The 16,939-nt window shown below is 52.5% G+C and overlaps 1 protein-coding gene across 13 annotated transcripts in view; it reads right to left on the minus strand.

Moving 5' to 3' along the window:
- The window catches only part of Msi2 (musashi RNA binding protein 2), a 367,917-nt gene that overhangs the window by 32,316 nt on the left and 318,662 nt on the right, over positions 1–16,939 (minus strand). For 12 of the 13 annotated variants that reach the window (XM_076543106.1, XM_076543101.1, XM_076543099.1 and 9 more), the window contains one exon: positions 11,803–11,877. In XM_076543106.1, the coding sequence (XP_076399221.1) occupies positions 11,803–11,877 (75 nt within the window). Of the gene's footprint in view, positions 1–1,100; positions 7,181–11,802; positions 11,878–16,939 lie in introns of those variants that run through there. The other variant, XM_076543107.1, reaches the window with a different exon arrangement.

Below are 16,939 nucleotides of genomic sequence, written 5' to 3' on the forward strand. Positions count from 1 at the left end.
CCCCACATGGTCTGAGCCATTTTGATTTGATATGCTTGGTCCGAGTCTCCTCCCATGGTTGGGGGGGGGGGTGTTCCTCAACAGACCCACCTCCAGAGGGTTCCCGCGGGCACGAGCCCCACCGCAGCCCCCTCTACAGACCAGGACAGCCAGTGCTGGCCACCCAGAACTTCCTGCTTCCCAGAAGCTCCAGCTCTGCCCTTGGTCCCATCTCCATAAAGGAGCAACTGGAATTCCACTCCCATCCACCCTGGCGTCTCTGGACAGGATGCTTTGGGCACCAACTCTATTCGGGAGAATCCAGAGGCTGAGGCGAGGCTCTTTGGAGTTCAGGGCAGCAATGTATTAACGAGTACAGAAATACAGTATTGAAAAATCCAAAGAGCTAGCAGAGGGACGCCTCAGTTCACAGACTGGAACTGAGCAGAACAGTTTTCTCTGTCTTCCTTCCCTCGGCTGTGAGAGGCCTGGCCTTGGTCATGAGCCACACTAATGACGATGGTGGACACTTGCACTCGGTCAAAGAATTTCCCTGTGACCGCCTGGCACTGGACAGGAAAGCCCCCTCTACTTCCTTAATAGACGAAGGGGCTTCAGCTGAGAGAGGGGATGCAAATGGAGACAAAGGTGGTTAAAGCAGAGAGGCGGAGTCAGGGGGATAGCTCAGTTGGGCAAATGTTTGCACTGCTGGTGTGAAGAAGACTTGAGTTTGATTCCCAGAACCCACATTAAAGGGGCGGGGCCGGGGGGCACTGGGCATGATGGTACATCCTTGTAATCCCAGAACTGGTAGAGACAGGTGGATCCCTGGGGTTGGCTGGACAATTAGCCTGGCATATTTGGCAAGCTCCAGGACAATGAGAGAACCTGTTTTCAATAAACAGGGCGGACAGTGCTTCTGGACTGACACCCAAGGTTGATTTCTGGTACACACACACACACACACACACACACACACACAGAGAGAGAGAGAGAGAGAGAGAGAGAGAGAGAGAGAGAGAGAGAGAGAGAGAGAGTCAGTCTCATGTCCTGTCAAGACACTTAATCCTCTCTACGTCCTTTTCTCCTCTCTGGAACACTGCTTCTAGTGCCTATTTTGCGGGGCTGCTGTGAGGAGTCAAGGAGATGACAGTGTGAAGTGCTCAGCACAAGTGGACTAAACTTCTATTTCTACTTTTTTATTATTATTGCCCAAGGTAACAGCAACAGAGCCGAGAAATCCCTTCGGTGCTTCCCATTCTAAAATCCTATTAATTTATGTGATTTGGCATCCAAAAGGCTTTCATGGGTAACATGCATAATTTGCGTGTGAGCTTAGGGTCGTTTTCTCTCAAGAAAAAGCTTGAACTCTAGTAGGGTCACATGATGGCAGGGAGCGTCTGGCCAAGGCAGCCATGGCCCTGTGATGAGACCATCACAGGTGTGAACATGGGTCCCCGAGGCCTGGGACTGAGTGGAATCAGCAGGATCAGCCTTTTCCCGTCCTTCTCTGCCCTGACACACTACCTTCCCAATATTTCTCAACACCAGTTTCCAGGTCTGGGGCAGGGGGCAGGGAATACAGCAAGGCAGGGCCCCAGAATCCTTCCTGGGTCCTTCTGTCAAGTGGAATCTTGTTTGTTCCATATCCAGCAAGTGAGGACTGGTCTCTCATTTACCACTGTGTCACCAACACGGGGTTCAGGGCTTGTGACATGATAGGTGTCTTTAACTCTGGGCCGACGGCAAAAGAAGAGAATGTGTGGAGGAGGCATGAACAGGGGAAGGGGAAGGATGCTGCTTCTTTCTGCTTCTAGCCTGGCCCGAATGCGAGAACGTTCAAAGCTGAGACTGAGAGGGTTGTGGGCAGGATGAGGAGGCCTGGAGAGCCTTGAGTAGCCATCACTAGGAGGTAGAGTGACAGGCTGGGCTGCTGCTGTCTTAGGAGGTGAAAGTGCCTGGAGGGGCCTTCAAGTGAGGCCAGGATTCCTACATCACCAAGTGTCTGCACTGGCACCCCAGCAGCAGAGTCTCGCTGTCTTTGTCTGGTACAAGGACAGGATCTGCCCAGATGGTGACCGCAGAATCAATGGAGGCAGAAACGGGAAGGATGGAGCAGAGTCATGTGCCTTTTGACTTTCTGCCTGTGGGTCCCTAGATCTGGAACACCCCTGTAATATCTACTGGGGACACTTATTTTCTTTCACTTTTTATTTATGTGTATGTGTATGCATGCCACACGTGTGCAGGTACCCATGGAAGCCGGAAGAAGGCACCAGATCCCCTGCCTACAAGACTATAACTGTGGGTGTGAGCCACAAGATGTGGGTGCTGGGAACTGAACTTGGGCCTCTGGGAAGAACAGCCAGGGCTCTTAAACTGCTGACCCATCTCACCAGACCCTACCTGATGAACTGTCCCGTGTGCTTCAAAGCTTAGGTTGGGCAATAATTGCTATGATCTGCATATGTCTGTCACCCCAAATGCGTATGTGGAAATCCTCACCTGCAGGGTATCAGGGAGGGACCTTCGGGAAGTAAGTAAATGGAGCTCTCTCAGTAGAGACTAGCACCTTTATAAAAGAGAAGCCAGGGCCAGCAAGCCAGCGCAACGGCACTTCCGGAGCAAGTCTGGCAATCTGAGCTCAATGCCCAGAACCAATATAAAGGTGGAAGGAGAGAACCAACAATATAAAGATGTCCTCTGACCTCCACACATGCTCCTCGCCAGGCACACTCCACCCCATCACACACACACACACACACACACACACACACACACACACACACACACACAGAGAGAGAGAGAGAGAGAGAGAGAGAGAGAGAATAAATACATCACTTTAAAAAAAAGAAAATTCAAAGAATTCACAATCCCCTCCCCCCCCCACACACACACAAAGGGAGAATACGAAAAGAAACCTGGCATCTGTGGACCAGGAAGTATCCCTCACCATGACAGTAAACCTGCAGGGACCTTGACTTCAGACTTCTCAGCATCTAGAATTACCTAGGAAATACATTTCTGCTGCTGCTAGCTCCAGGCTATGTATTGTTATTGTAGCAGGAATAGACCAAGACTGCCTGTTCCCAACAGCTCTCCAGGTACCACAGCGGTTCCCTCCACCGTGCTCACCGCTCCTGCGCACAAACGCTGCTACCGCCACATGGGTTATACTGGGCATGCCCTAGTTGGCCACACATTGGGACGCTTCTGTAGGCTCTGAGCTTATTGCCCAGTGTCTCTGTGCCCTGAGAGACTCACTGGGGCAGGTGCAGTGGTTGTATCTTGCATTTCTCCAGCAACCAGAGAAACAAGAGAGCCAATGGGCTCTTTTGGCAGTGGGCCCAGGCTGTGCCAAATTCAGTGAAAAATCTCTTTCCGGCTTGGGTAGGAGGCGTACTGGACACCTTGCTTGTCCTTGGCTGTTCTGGAAGGCATGAAATCCTGGACCCTCGGGCCTGCTGTAGCAGTCTACCCAGAGTTTCCCACTCGGAGTGATCTGGTTGTTGTTGTAATTTTGTTCTGTACACTGTAGGCTTTCACTTACTTTTGCTGATGAAATAAAAATGGAAGTACTGAGGAAGGGTGATGAGGGTCTCTCCCTGGCGGGACTTGAAGGGGCTGGTGGCGCAGGAGTCTGAGAAGGTGTGGGAGAGCTTGTAGGCACCAGCGAGAAGAGACAGATGTGGTGGGTACCAGTTCTCAGCTCGCTGGGAAGGAGGTGCACACCCACAGCCTCCTTCATTGCTAACCTGCCTGCTCCCACAGACCCCCTCAGCAACCTATGAGACACGGAGCTGCGGGAGCAAACCCCCATTTGATAGGTAGGGGCACCGAGACCCAGTGTCTAGGCAAGTTAAGGCAAGAACTCTCCCATCTTTCTGCAAGCCGGGGTGTGTGTGTGTGTGTGTGTGTGTGTGTGTGTGTGTGTGTGTGTGTGTGTGTGAGAGAGAGAGAGAGAGAGAGAGAGAGAGAGAGAGAGAGAGAGATATAGGTAGGTGTGTGGTATGGTGTGACCATGGGGAGCTGAGCGCTCACTTAGTGGCATCCTCTCATTTATGCAAAGCAGCTTCAAGAAGCACAGAAAGCTGATCGCAAGTGAAACCCGCAATTCCTGTCAAATCAGACTGCTCCAATTCATTTCTGCAAATGTTTATTAAGTGCCTATTAGGCACTGTGCTGTGCTTTCATCTGGGAATAGAGTCAACTCCTGATTTTCCATGCCAGCGAGGATCGCTCGGTGATACTGCACACCCACGGTCCCCACAAGCCTCCCTCCAGTCCTGGCTGGATTTGGGGTGCTCTGCTGACTTTCAAAGCAGCAGATCTGCCTCCTGACTAAGCTTGCCTTTAAAATTCAAATGAGAGGATAAATCCCAGAGTATACCCAGGGCCAGGTGGCCAGCAGGATGGCCTCTGGGAGCTGGCTTGTAATTTAAGAGTGCCTCTGGGAAGAGGCAAGCACCAGAAAGGAGTCTGGAATGGGGAGGGCAGAGGCAGACTAGGGGTTGGGATGGGACAGACAGAAAAGGCTCTTCCTTAGAAGGCCACGCCCTGCTTATAGCTTTGGCCCCGCCCAGAGGCATAAATCCTCAGCTCTGTCAGTCAACCTAGGAGGCTAACCTCTCACCCTGACATTTCAAAATCTGCTTCCTAGCTGATGAGAGGTCACCACATGGGTGCCACAAAAGTCCCCAGGGTGGGTATTTCTGGGATGGGACAGAGTGAGGGTGAGGAAAAGTGCCCCTCAGAAACTGAAGCAGGATCAAGGAGATTGAGCCGACACTGTAGGGGCAGGGTTGTCTGATTTCTGGGTTCTGAGAGTCCACCAGGATAGCCCTGGGATGGCCTCTCCTGGCCCAAGGCTCTGAGAACTTAGCCAGAGAGAACAGAACACGGGAGACAAGGGTGGGATGCAGTCCTCCAAGTACATGCCCAGACCTTCCTTCCTTTCCTGAACTGGGACTGACCCTGAGGGTCTCTGTCACCCCGGAGGGCTAGACAGAAGGAGCAGACAACAGAAGGGCCCTGAGGTTGCTCCTCACAGCAGCCCAGTGACACTCTAGACAGGACCCTAGGTCTTTGGAGAGTGTACTATCTGCTTTTCTGAATCCTGTTCTTTAAGCAGAACTGGCAGCTCGTATAAGTCACAGCCCTTTGTCCATAGCCAGGGCCATTCCCCCAGCCCGCCCGCCCATTTAAGGAATGCTGTCTCCTGAATATCCAGGCTCCCTACTCTGCCTCTGCAGGATGTGACTGGCCATCAAACTCTGTCTTTGTTCAAAGACTCTGTTTCTTGAACCAAGGTTACCTGGCAGCAGCTTCAGCTGACAAAGGCTATTTGAGATCCTCTCCAGATGAACAGGGCCTCTCTAAGCTAGGGCGCCTCACCTCAGGCCACCTTCTACAGAGCACTGCTCAGCCAGCACCAGGGACTGTCACCAGACGGTGAGGAAGGAACTGGGAGTCAAGAACTGGTAGTGGGTGGTTTAGTGGCCGTGAGTCCTGACGTGTTAATAGGATAGCCAAGCCTTGGATATTCTAGGGCCCACAACCTAGAGAGCCAATTTCCATTCAGCCACAGTGCATCAGAGACCCAATTTCCACTGCTAGAGAGTCAGGGGACAAACTGGGAATTTCCAGTCCCAGTTGCTGGAGAAGGGAAGGGCCTCCCCAGCCTGGGACCTACACAGCCCTTGCCCTTCACACACAATGGCTCAGGAGCGAGGCATCAAGTGCTGGGTTAAAAGACATTGGCCTGGCTCTCCCGGCTGCCTGGAGCACTCCGTAGCTAAGGCGAGACTTGGCAGTTGGCACCATAGTGACCTTATTGTCCTCAGTAGTGATGGAAGATCCCAAAGGGCCACCAGCCAGCCTGAGGCAAGGAAGAGGAATGTAGCTGAGACGGCGAAGATGAGGAGAAAGATGGGGTGCAGACAGGAGGTGCAGACATCCTTCTGGACTCTCTCGAAGGTTCGGTACTGCCCTTTAGCCCTTCACACTCTAACTTGCTGCGGAAGACTGCCTCTATCACCCCTTATCTGCAAACCGTCGTCCAGCCCACCCCATGCTTTGGGGGCCTAGACCCATTCTGAAACCTGATTCTTACCTCACCTACTCCAAGACACTCCTGCCAGCTCCTATTCACTGATGCACTCAAAGGCCCGAGGCCTGCCCTGCAACTCCCTGGGGGATCCCATGCCACTCCAACGGCTGAAAGGCAGATCCAGGCAGCACCATCATGAGGGTAGAAGATGAGAAAATCACTCTGGAAAGCTTACGTCATCAGCAACATCAATGCTCATTATTTCTGAAATTTTTCACTCGATAGCATTTACTGATTTGCATGATATATTTGCAGCCTTTCTCCTCTGTCTGTCTGTCTGTCTGTCCCTCTCTCCACCCCTCATTTCTAACTCAGCCAAAAAGGCACTTTCACTACTCAGAGAACAAGGTCACCTGGCTACTAAGTGGCCAAATGGCACTGAAACAAGAGACCCTTCAGGTTTCCACCCAGAAACAGGTCTACTGTCCTTGACCTGCACTGCTGTGGGGGTGAGGAAAGCAAATGTAAGAGGTGTGCCCAGGCCTGTGCACAAGTGTGCAGACCCACACCGGAGGCACAGACGTGGAGTATTCCGGGTGCCGTCTTCACTGGTGGGGGACAGTGACAGCAGAGGGCGGGGCGGGGCGCTATCCCACAGCTGGTGTGAGCAGCTGTTCCGTCTCTGCTCAAGGACAGATCACCACCAGCGAAAGCACAGGGCTCTCTGCCGGGGAAGAGGGGAGAGCCGGGGCCAGGCAGCAGCCAGGGGGAGTTGGCATGCTTCTACAGAATGAACTTGGCTGTCACCAGACCGGTTATTTAGTGCATTCACCTCCCCTGGAGCGAGAACAGGACACTCTCAGGCTAAGAGACGGCCGCACACAGCATGTCCGTAGTAAACAATTTATTTTTCTACCTCAGTTGCTTACAGAGGGAAACATAAAATGTCATTAGGGAGCGGTGCCGATGAACTATTTACAGCAATGGGGAAATTCACGATGGCTGAACTGAACTGCCTGAGAGGCGAGCACTTTAGGACATGCTCACCAGAGCAGAGCAGTTCACAGACGCCAAGGTCAAAGGGAGAAGAGGAGAAGCCTACGAGTTTTGCTTTTGAACAGTAACCGCCACCACCACCACTCATGAAAAACCCTGCAGGAAAAAACGAAAGGGAACCAGGCAACTGTTGCGTCGGTGATCTTTAACAAGGGGAGCCAGACTGCACAGACACCCCGGCCCCCCCCCCCCCCCCCGCCACACCCACCCGCGCTACGAATACCAAGGATGCTGATATTCAAATGTACACATCTGCTCTCACTGGGCCAGTCCCACAGAGCCATGGGCACTGCCCACAAACTCTGGCTTTTGTGGGGGGCAACTAGACTGTCGTTACTAACTCAAGAGGGTAGGGACATTTCAAAGAGGGAAGTGGACGGGGTCAGCATGACAAGATCCTTCTGGGTAGGGGGTGACTGTCAGGGTGCTAGCCCTGAGATGTAGCCTGATTTAGATGGTCCCAGACGTCCTATCCCTTCCCACCCTGGGGTGGCGCCATGGGGTAGGGGTAAGGTACACAGCCTGGGGTTGGGGAAGAGGAGCCCAGCGGGGGTCTGTGCCCCTGGGTGGCAACAAGTGACAGGGCCAGGGTGACTCTGCTGTCCTTTCTCAAAGACAGATGAGTTTACTGTGGCAATGGCCACCAAGAGACGGGCCCCAAAGGACAATGGCAACCGGGCAGTGTTTACACAGCTGCTCACTCGGATTCCATTTTCCACATGGTTTTACAGAAGGGTGTGTGTGTGTTCACGCTGCCACTGTGCCACAGGACAGAGATGCTCCCTCCAGACCACACAGCTGCGACCCCTCTGGGTCACCAGCACTTAAAAGCTCACTCTATGCCCTGTGAGACGCCCAGCAAGCCTGCTTGATCATTATTCTAAAAAGGCACCGTCTTCCATGAACCCTCCGAGGAATCCCTACAAAGCCTGTGAGCAGGTCCCTACATTCCGGGGGGTTGGGGGGGGGACGACACTGGTCACAATGCGTTCAGGAAGCAAAGTGGGGGGGGGGGGGGAGGAGCAGGAGCAGAAAGTTTTCTGAAACGAAACAAAGCCCAACAATGAGGTCTCTTCCAGAATTTAAAACAGGGAAAATCATGTTCATGCACTCAATCAGCCAGACAGGACAGATTTCAGTGGGCCCTGCCAGGAGGGGGCGGCTCTGGCAGGAGTGTGCACTCTCTAGAAATGATGGCAAAGCCCCACTTGTGATGCCTCTTTTAAGAGCTTGTTGATAACAATTACATCTCATGAATCAAAATCAGCAAATAGTCTGAAAAGTGAAACAGGACCAGACACAGGGTAAACACAGCTACCAGTTAACAGAGTCAACAGAGGGGGGAAGCCCAGAAGGGGATGACGGGAGGAAGCGAGCGGGCAGACCGCTGATGCGGGACCACAATTCCAGACTCAACACTTGATGAGAATACAGAGCTAGGGAAGAGCCCTGAGTAGGAGAGGCAGCAGCCGTTTGCTAAAGGCTCCCCAAGCCTTCCTAGGAAAGAGCCCCGACCCAAGACTGACTCAAGGCCATACAACCCATTTCTCAGCACATCGCGTTTGTTCTCAAAGAAGCCTGCAGGTGGCTGCAGGGGTTAAACCTTGTAACACAGCTGTGTGACCCAGGGAGATCTGCTGGGATTACATCACACAGGCGGGGGGGGGGGGGGGGGACCTGGACCCCCATCAGTTGAGACGGATGTAAAGGCAAAAGACACATGCAAAGAACACCTTGGAAGGGGGTAGGTTCCTGTGTGCTGAGAAGGACCAGGTTTCTGCACTGAGTGAAGGGTGTGGTTTGAGAACCGGTGGGAGGGGGAGGGCGTGGCGGCGGCGGCAGGGGCTGTCTCTCTCCCAGCATTTCTCTATGATGGACTCAGAAGGCCTAGGAGGGGTGTAGGACTCACGTGAGACCTCAGAGGGGCTAGATATGGGAAGTGGGCACAGGGTAAGGCCATTGAGACCACAAAGAAAAACCATCAGGGCAACTTGGCAGTGACGGCAGCTGTGCCCAGGTGAGAAAGTGCCAGGATCGAGCCCCAGGGCACGGGAACCGCACCACAGAACCACCCAGAGCAGGTGAGGAGAAGGCAGCACACTAGGCTATGCACTTCTGAAGCACCTCTCTGCTGCCCCTCTGCCTCCTTAGCCACGCCTACCTCCAACAGTCCTTACGGTGTGCGGCAGGAGATGAAGTCAGAACATCCTAAAGCTTCCATGCCCTAGAAGCCCGCCAAGTCTTAAGCTCCGTGGCGATGTCAAGTTTGATTCTGGAGGGAGTGACCACAGCCTGAACTCATGACTGGAGGGACCGAGGAGCCAGCCTAGGCTTTGTGTCTAGAACCAGGCGGGGCTTGGCAGGGTGTTCGAACAAGCGGATGGGGGCTGATGTTCCATGAAGGATAACTCCCAGGGGCTAGGGTCAGGAGTGGGGTGAGCTCTGACCTCAACCTGGCTCTCGACATACTAAGATGAAGGCTGGGTGGCTCATACCTCCTCAACTGCAGATAGATAGTTTCTCCTCTCTGGTCATCGGGTAAGAGAATCTAAGAGGCTTCAAAGTGTGGTACAAATGGACAGGAAACAGAACGTTTGGTGGCTGAGAATGGACTGCTCGCCCTATAGGCCAGGGAACACTGTCTGCCTTCAAGGCCGATTTCTACCCCATTTAACTCTAGTGAATGGCCACAGTTGAGGAGCTGGCACCATGATGAAGATGAACAGCATCTCCAGGCATAGACACTGTACCCACTCATCTGATTTCCCAGAAGGGGCCAGGCAACTGAGGAACACCACCTCAGTTTGCCTAGCCTCAGCTAGGTCACTCTGGCATGTCGGTCTATCTGGGGCAGACCCAAGGATGTGGACTATAGAGTTAGGACACTACCAGACGCTTCCTCAGCTGGTTCAGACAAGACAGGGGTCTTAGCATGGGGTCCACCTCATAGTCCCCCAAGTATTTCACATTGTATTCCTCCAATTCTGCGTGTACACACCTCTGAGCACCATATCACTTCTTTTAATCTCTGGAACAACACTGAGCAACAGAACCCTCAGTGGGATGGAAATACACTACTTCCGCTCTGACATCAGTCACCAGCCTCATGTGGCTGCTGAGCCACTGGAATGTGGCCGGTGTGAATGCAGAACTCAGGCTTTCCTTTCACCTGAATTTGAATTACTACAGATCTAAATTTTAGTGGCCAATGGTACTAAGTTGACAAGTAGTAGATACTGGCTAACAGAGAAGGACTAGAAGTTAGGAGTCAGGTTGCCTGGGCTAATCACTGCCCCTTGCTCACTCTGACTCTTTGTCTCTGTGCTTTGGGAGCTCTACCTGTAGTGGGGATGAACTAGGAACAGTTCTAGCCTGAATACAGATTCTCTGTCCTTCAGGCCCAGGACTCCAAGCTATTACAAGCTGTAGAGAGGCTATAGGGAGGGCCCACCAAGGGTCCTTGCTGACAGCATCTCCCAGATGGGGAAACTGCTAGGTCCCAGGGAAGCCACTCCACCCATCTTGAATTTCGGTAGCTCTATCTGTCTCCCTTCTCTCTCTGACCCCACAGTCAGAAGAGAGATGCACTGACTGTCTTTCAAAGGTGCCACCCAACATCCGTTCACAAATAAGAGAAGTGATACCCAGAAGTAGGTGACTTGCCACAGCCACTTGTCCAACTGGTACCAGAACCAGGATAAGTGTCCAGGTTGCCAATGCTGGCCAGAATCACAGGACATAGCCCTATACATCTGTCACCATCTCAAAGCCTGAGCTGAGGCCAGTGCTACCTTAGACCTTTCCTCCATCCTCTAACTCCTCAGGCTCAGAGAGCCTTTCCTCAGGCCAGCTTTTTCTGTGCCTTCTGCTCATCACCTCTCCTAGATCTCCAGGTAGAGATGTGATAACCCCAAGTACAGCCACTGAGTGTAGTTCCCCCCCACCCCCACCCCCACACACGCACACAGAGAACCATGGAGCACAGACTTCCCTTACATCGGCTCTGGCCATGTTATCTGGCCTTTGACTCTGACACACTAGGCACCTTAATATAGTCTCATTTGTACTGCTTGATGGTGAGGAGGTTTACCTCATAAAGAATAGCAACACCGGTAAAGCATCACTTCCTGCAGCAGCATCCTCCCCTTTTTCCCCAGACCACGCCCACTGGCTCCCTCAGAGCTGAAGCACCAGGGGATGTGGGGGCAGTGCCATGCTCTGCTGCTGTCTATGTGGAGGAGAATGAGAATCTGTGCAGCCCATTCAGGGCACGAAGCACAAATCTGACCCTTGCAACCTCACCAACATATACCAGAAAAGCCCGATGTCAGGGCAGTCAGGTGGGTTAGAGGAGAGGAGGAAGGGAAGGCAGGATGGGAGGCATTAGACAGACAGATGTAAAGAGCAGTGGGCAGCAACAAGCCCTGGGCCTGAAGTTAATCCCCCAGGAGAAGACAGAGAACAGGCTTGGGGGCAAAGGAGGTGAGCAGAAGGGATTTCCCATCTCTTCTCTCCTCCTGTTTTGGCACCAGCCTCAAGGAAACACTCTAGTCCACTGGAAAGCCCCAACGATACCCTGACCCTGGACCAGAGGAGACTTGGAAGGCCACACATACCCGGGTATGCAAATTGCATTCTCTATTAGAGCATCTCTCTGCTCCCCTCCAGATGCAGCCTGCCTCCCAAATTTCCAAAACCCCAGCATCCAAGCCACTCACCTGGGAACTGGTAGCCATAGCTAGGAGCAAATCCAGGGTAGCCTCGGCCATAGGTTGCCACAAAGTTGGGGTAGCCTTGAACACAGAGAGAAAGAACGAGGAGTCAGACAGTGGCCTTGGGTCTGGGGTGACATTTCAGGGAAGGTGGCAGTGAGCTGCAGTTATTGTCACAGAATGATGTGTCTCTGGGGAGGGTCTCTCTCCAGACCCTGGATCCCCTCTCTCCCACGCCTCGAGGTGTGACCATCAGGATGTTTACAAGTAACCCATATTTAGGCAGCCAGACTGCCCAAAGCCCAGGTACATCCATGAACTTGTAGAGTAAATGCCACACGGAAGAAGGAACACGGTGCCTGCGTCTGGCTCTGACATTTGGAGAGCTTACCCTGAATGTACTTTACCTTAAAGATGTTGACAGTAGGAGATTAAAGTCCTTGTACTGCCTTCTTCCAAGGCAGTGGACAGGAGCCAGAGCACCACACAGGGCAGGGGCACTCTGGGATTGGCAGTTTAGTAGCCACACAGAGCGCTGCCTCTCGGCTCAGCAAACCACAGCTGGGGGAGGCAGGGACCATGTCCTAGTACAGACACTGCACAGATGTGTGTCTTCAAAAGAGCCGGAGGGACTGTGTGGAAATATGGGCCATGAAGCTCCAGCTGAGCTCTGAAGGCCAGGTGCAGAATTTTTATGGACAATTCATGGTAGAGAGTCTGTCCAGATCCTTTTGTAGCAGGTGATCTAGGGTGATCATGCCCTGAGGGGTGCTGAGAGCCCTCTGGTGAGTCCTGGAGGGGGTGGGGCATGCTCCAACCTGTGACATAATCTCCCACTTAAGAGGTCACTTCAGCACTGTCCACCTCCTTCTTCATGCCCCTGTCTCGATTCTGACTAGAGTGAAGGTGAATGGAGCCTTCTTGTACCCTAACTTCCTTGGTCACAGCAGCTCCACAGCTACCTCCTGCCTTGTCCCGAGAGACCGATTCTGCTTCCTTCCACCCAGTGTGGGTTAGCTCAGGACAATCATACTCCAAAAATGTCACCTTGGTCTCCTACCGGCACATTGGCTAGCCCTCGGCTTTGGCCTCTGAGGTGGCTGACTGGTGGGTGTCAGTTCGGCCAGCCCTTGAATGAACTCTGCCTCTGCCTGGGAGGCAGGCCAATGCAAACCTTCACAGAGACCTGCAGCTAGAGCCAGTGGACAGAGGATGGGCAGGTGACTCTGAGTTTACTCTGGCATCAGCAGGACAATCCAGCATCCAGAGGTGCCAAGTGGCCCTCTGACCAGGCCATTCCTGGGCTGTTGTCCCCTTGGCTGGCAGCTACAGCTCTGATGGCTGAGCTCTCTAAGCTGCTGTCTGCTTTCCAGGTTCCATTCCCCAGCCTCCCTGCTAAGTCTGAGCACCACCAAGACGTGAATAATCTTTGCCGCCTCCAGAAGCCAGAGGTATTTCTTCTATTTCCACCAAAAAGATGGTGGAAAACCATTTCAGTGAGACAGGGAGCAGTGGCCATTCTCTACCCGTTTCTGCTCTCCTTGCACACTCCCCCTGAATACACGCTCTGGGGGTTCATTATCTACCTCCGCACGGAGTATCACACCAAGCACATTCTAACCCTGCAAGCCAAGGCTGAGGGCAAAGGCCTGCTCACTACGTTCTCCTCACCACCACGAGTCAGGTTTCGGGGCTCTTCCCATTGCCAGTCAGTGTTTGTGCCTCAGAGGCACAAAGTTAGGCCTTGCATGGCTTCTTTCCTGTAGATGCTGGCGGATGGCTTCACTACTGGACCCAGGTCACTCATGGTCAGGAGACCTGCATCTAGTCCTGGCTCAAGACCATGCCCTCGGGGATGACTGTGGCCTGAAGGCTTGAGTCTCCCTAAATTCACACTGAAATCCCAACCATCAACCTGACGTACTGTGTCAGGAGGAAGGGCCTTCGGGAGGCGACTGGTTCACAAGAGCACAGCCCTCATAAATGGGATTAATGCTCTTCAAGGAAGGTTCCAGGGAGACCACTGACTCACTGTGTGAGGCCAGAGTACTGTCGTGATGAACAGAGGCGTTCACCTTGATTTTGGATTTCCCACCATTCAGGACTGAGAAGTAGATGTCAATTCAAAAGCTGATCAAGGCCTATGGGATTCTGTCATCCGACTCTGACCTAAGGCAGAGAGGTTTCCCCCTTTCTCCTAAAGGTGGAGTCTTGCCACAGGTAGGAAGCTCTGCAGGTCACCGGTGGTGGCACTAATGTGCCCAAATTCTCAGCAACGGCCAGCTGTGGTCCTTGCTACAGCTGGAGCCTTCCCACACGTGCAGTCCCACTGAACTCACTGGCCAACTGGGCTACCTCTACTGCATCTGGGTCCTGTCACTGGCTCTGTCCTGGCGAGGTTATCCGCCAGGTCTCTGATGCCTCACTGTCTGAGAGGCAAGACAGAGACTCCCTGCTGGTCTCAGAGGGGCAGGAGCCTAAGCCACTGAGCTCAGAGTACCTGACAGGGGCGAGAGAGTGTAGAGTGGTGGCCAGGCCCCAGAGATCTTGACCGAGCGCATGCGCAACGGGCTGTCCTCTGGAATTTATTTCTTGGCTGGGCAGCTCAATTTTCCTCTAAATTAATCACCCACTATCAAATCAGATCTTTCAGGGCTAGATTTCTTATAGCACTATTTCAACAATATTGATAAATGGATTATAGGCAAATGGTCAAATCACTATTGCCTAGGGGCTTTCCTGAAGAAAAATGGCTCCTTTGCCGCCAACTTCAGAGCAGGGTCCTAAATCTGAAGTGTTAATTTGACAGCAAGAGCAAAAAGCTCATGCATCATTTTCCCCGGATGTAGGTAAGGAACAGGGGAATGGCTAGTCCCACCCGGTTCTCAAGCCATCTGTACGACCTGACTGCGTGGATTTCCCCTCACGCAGATCCTAAAGTCTTCACCACCAAAGAAGGTGCACGCAGCCAAGCGCACGCAAACTTTGCGCCTCACCCCGTTTTTCTGGACAGGCCAATATCATCATCGCCCAAGGAACGGAGATGAAAAATCCCACACCTGCGACGCTGGGGGAATCTCATCTCCATACCCCCAATACTGAACAGCCTCTCTGTCAGGCAGATGAAATTATAAATTTATAATACAACATTACTTCAATTTTCCTCTTCATTTGTGGCTGTGCAGCCCAGCTCTGCTCCAGTGGCTCAGGGCCCGGGCCGTACAGGGGAAACTGGCTGGCTGCATATCAATAGCACATTACGGGAGACCCACGCGGACGCTCCATCAAGCCACATTACAGCAGGATGACCCAGCCACCACTTCCATTAGCAGCTGGGCCCCTCCCTCGCTGGCCACTGCACAATTTATTTGCTCCAGTACTCTGGATGCCTGATCAATCCCACAGTAATTATCTCTTGTCACTAAAGGAAAAAAAAAATCAAGCCTTCTGCCTGGATGACCACCTTCCTCACACCCAGGCTTTCTTTCCATTGTGGCCGTACAAGTCAGAAGGGGACAACAGAACTCGGGTGTGCTGGAAAGTTCTTTCTGCAGCCCCTCCTTAGGACGCTCACAGGCCTCTCAAAACCTCGGCTTTGGATCTTTGCTCCTAACTTAGAGATGTTTGCATCCTGGATGGGTCGTGGCTCTTCCAGGCGCTTACTCAACCACTGAGTATCCCGAAAAGAGGCTTTTCCCAGGCCCTTGACTTTAGAGAGCCAAGAGAGAAGGGCCATTTATCCACAGAGCACAGTGAGTGTTTGCTACAAGCGCAGCACGGCCTGGAGCTACCATGGTAGCTCAACGAGGTCGACCAAGTACCAAGAGCCCCTCCTAGGCAAGGCTGTGAAAGCCGCTCTATGAAGTCACACAGCCCAAGAACTCTCCCAAGTTGTCGGGGCTCCTCCACACCCACACTAATTTAACCTTAACGCAAACTATCTGAAAGAAAAGCGTCTGTCCCTCAGGGGCATGGGCCACATCACAAAATGCTTCAAGGCTGATGTGCACATGAAACTGGCGGTCACCACACTGGCAAGCAAAAGACAGTCTCACAGACTCAGAAGGCTCTTATGGATCCACTGCTCCAGAGCGGCAAGGAACGGCCTGATTCTGAGCTGCTTCTGTCTACCAAGAAATAGGTGCACAAATTAGGGCAGACAAGCCGGCATTTGGGGGGAAAGAGAAAGTCCAGTGGGGTCTATAGACAACCCCAGGAAGGTAAGCTGTGGGTTCTGTCCATCTCCTGATGTCAGCAGATCACGACTCCCCAGGCCCTTTCAACAATTATTGATTTTACTTATTATTTATTTATTGCCTTCAATTTAGAAGGCATTAATGCCAGGGAGCACTGTATCAGGGTTTTGCAAGGATCTCTTGAGACAAGTGAGGATAAGAACGTGTTTGGCTACTCGCTAGCTGGCCCGAAGCATCTCTCTTCTCCCCCGACTGCTAAGGGAAGTTTTCCCATAAGGCTTCAACACCGTGCTTTCTCTCTTTACCACATGTTTAATAAACAATCTGTGCCCAACCAGGCCAAGAGCATTAAAGGCAGTGGGATTATGAGGCTGAAGGCAGAGAAGGCCAAGAGAATCAAATACATCAACAGGCATGTGTTTGATTTTACAAGTCCACTCTCATTAAGAAAAACCAGGGCAATTCTGCAGCATCAGGCTGGATGACTACGGGTGTTCCCACAGAATGTGGACATTGGGGCAGGACCGGGGGCTGCAAAAGCACCTTTCCGATGGCATGGTTTCTGGTTCTGTCTGGCTCAGAAATAAGAGGAGGGGCCTTGGAGCAATTCCCCTCCTCTTCAGCCCCTACGCTCTTTTAAGGAATTCTTAACCATCTTTTATCCTATTCTATTAAAGGCTCTGAAAGCGAAAGTCAAAACATGCTGCGTTTTCCTCAAGGATGTTGGAAGCTATATCAAGAGAAATCAAGAAAGAATGCCATACTCCCATACACTCGTCAGCTTCCCTTTCATGAGACCTCCCAAAGGATGGAGAAAATCCTGAGAAGTATTTTAAAAATTAGTTCCACGGTGCCCCAGTCATGAGACCAGCAGGTTGACTGTCTCAGCTCCTGACTGGAGCACTGGCTCCGAGACTGGAGGCAAGGTTCTCACGCTGGCGCACAGC

The sequence above is a fragment of the Peromyscus maniculatus genome, chromosome 8, assembly GCF_049852395.1.
Source record: "Peromyscus maniculatus bairdii isolate BWxNUB_F1_BW_parent chromosome 8, HU_Pman_BW_mat_3.1, whole genome shotgun sequence".
NCBI classification, from domain to species: Eukaryota; Metazoa; Chordata; class Mammalia; order Rodentia; family Cricetidae; genus Peromyscus; species Peromyscus maniculatus.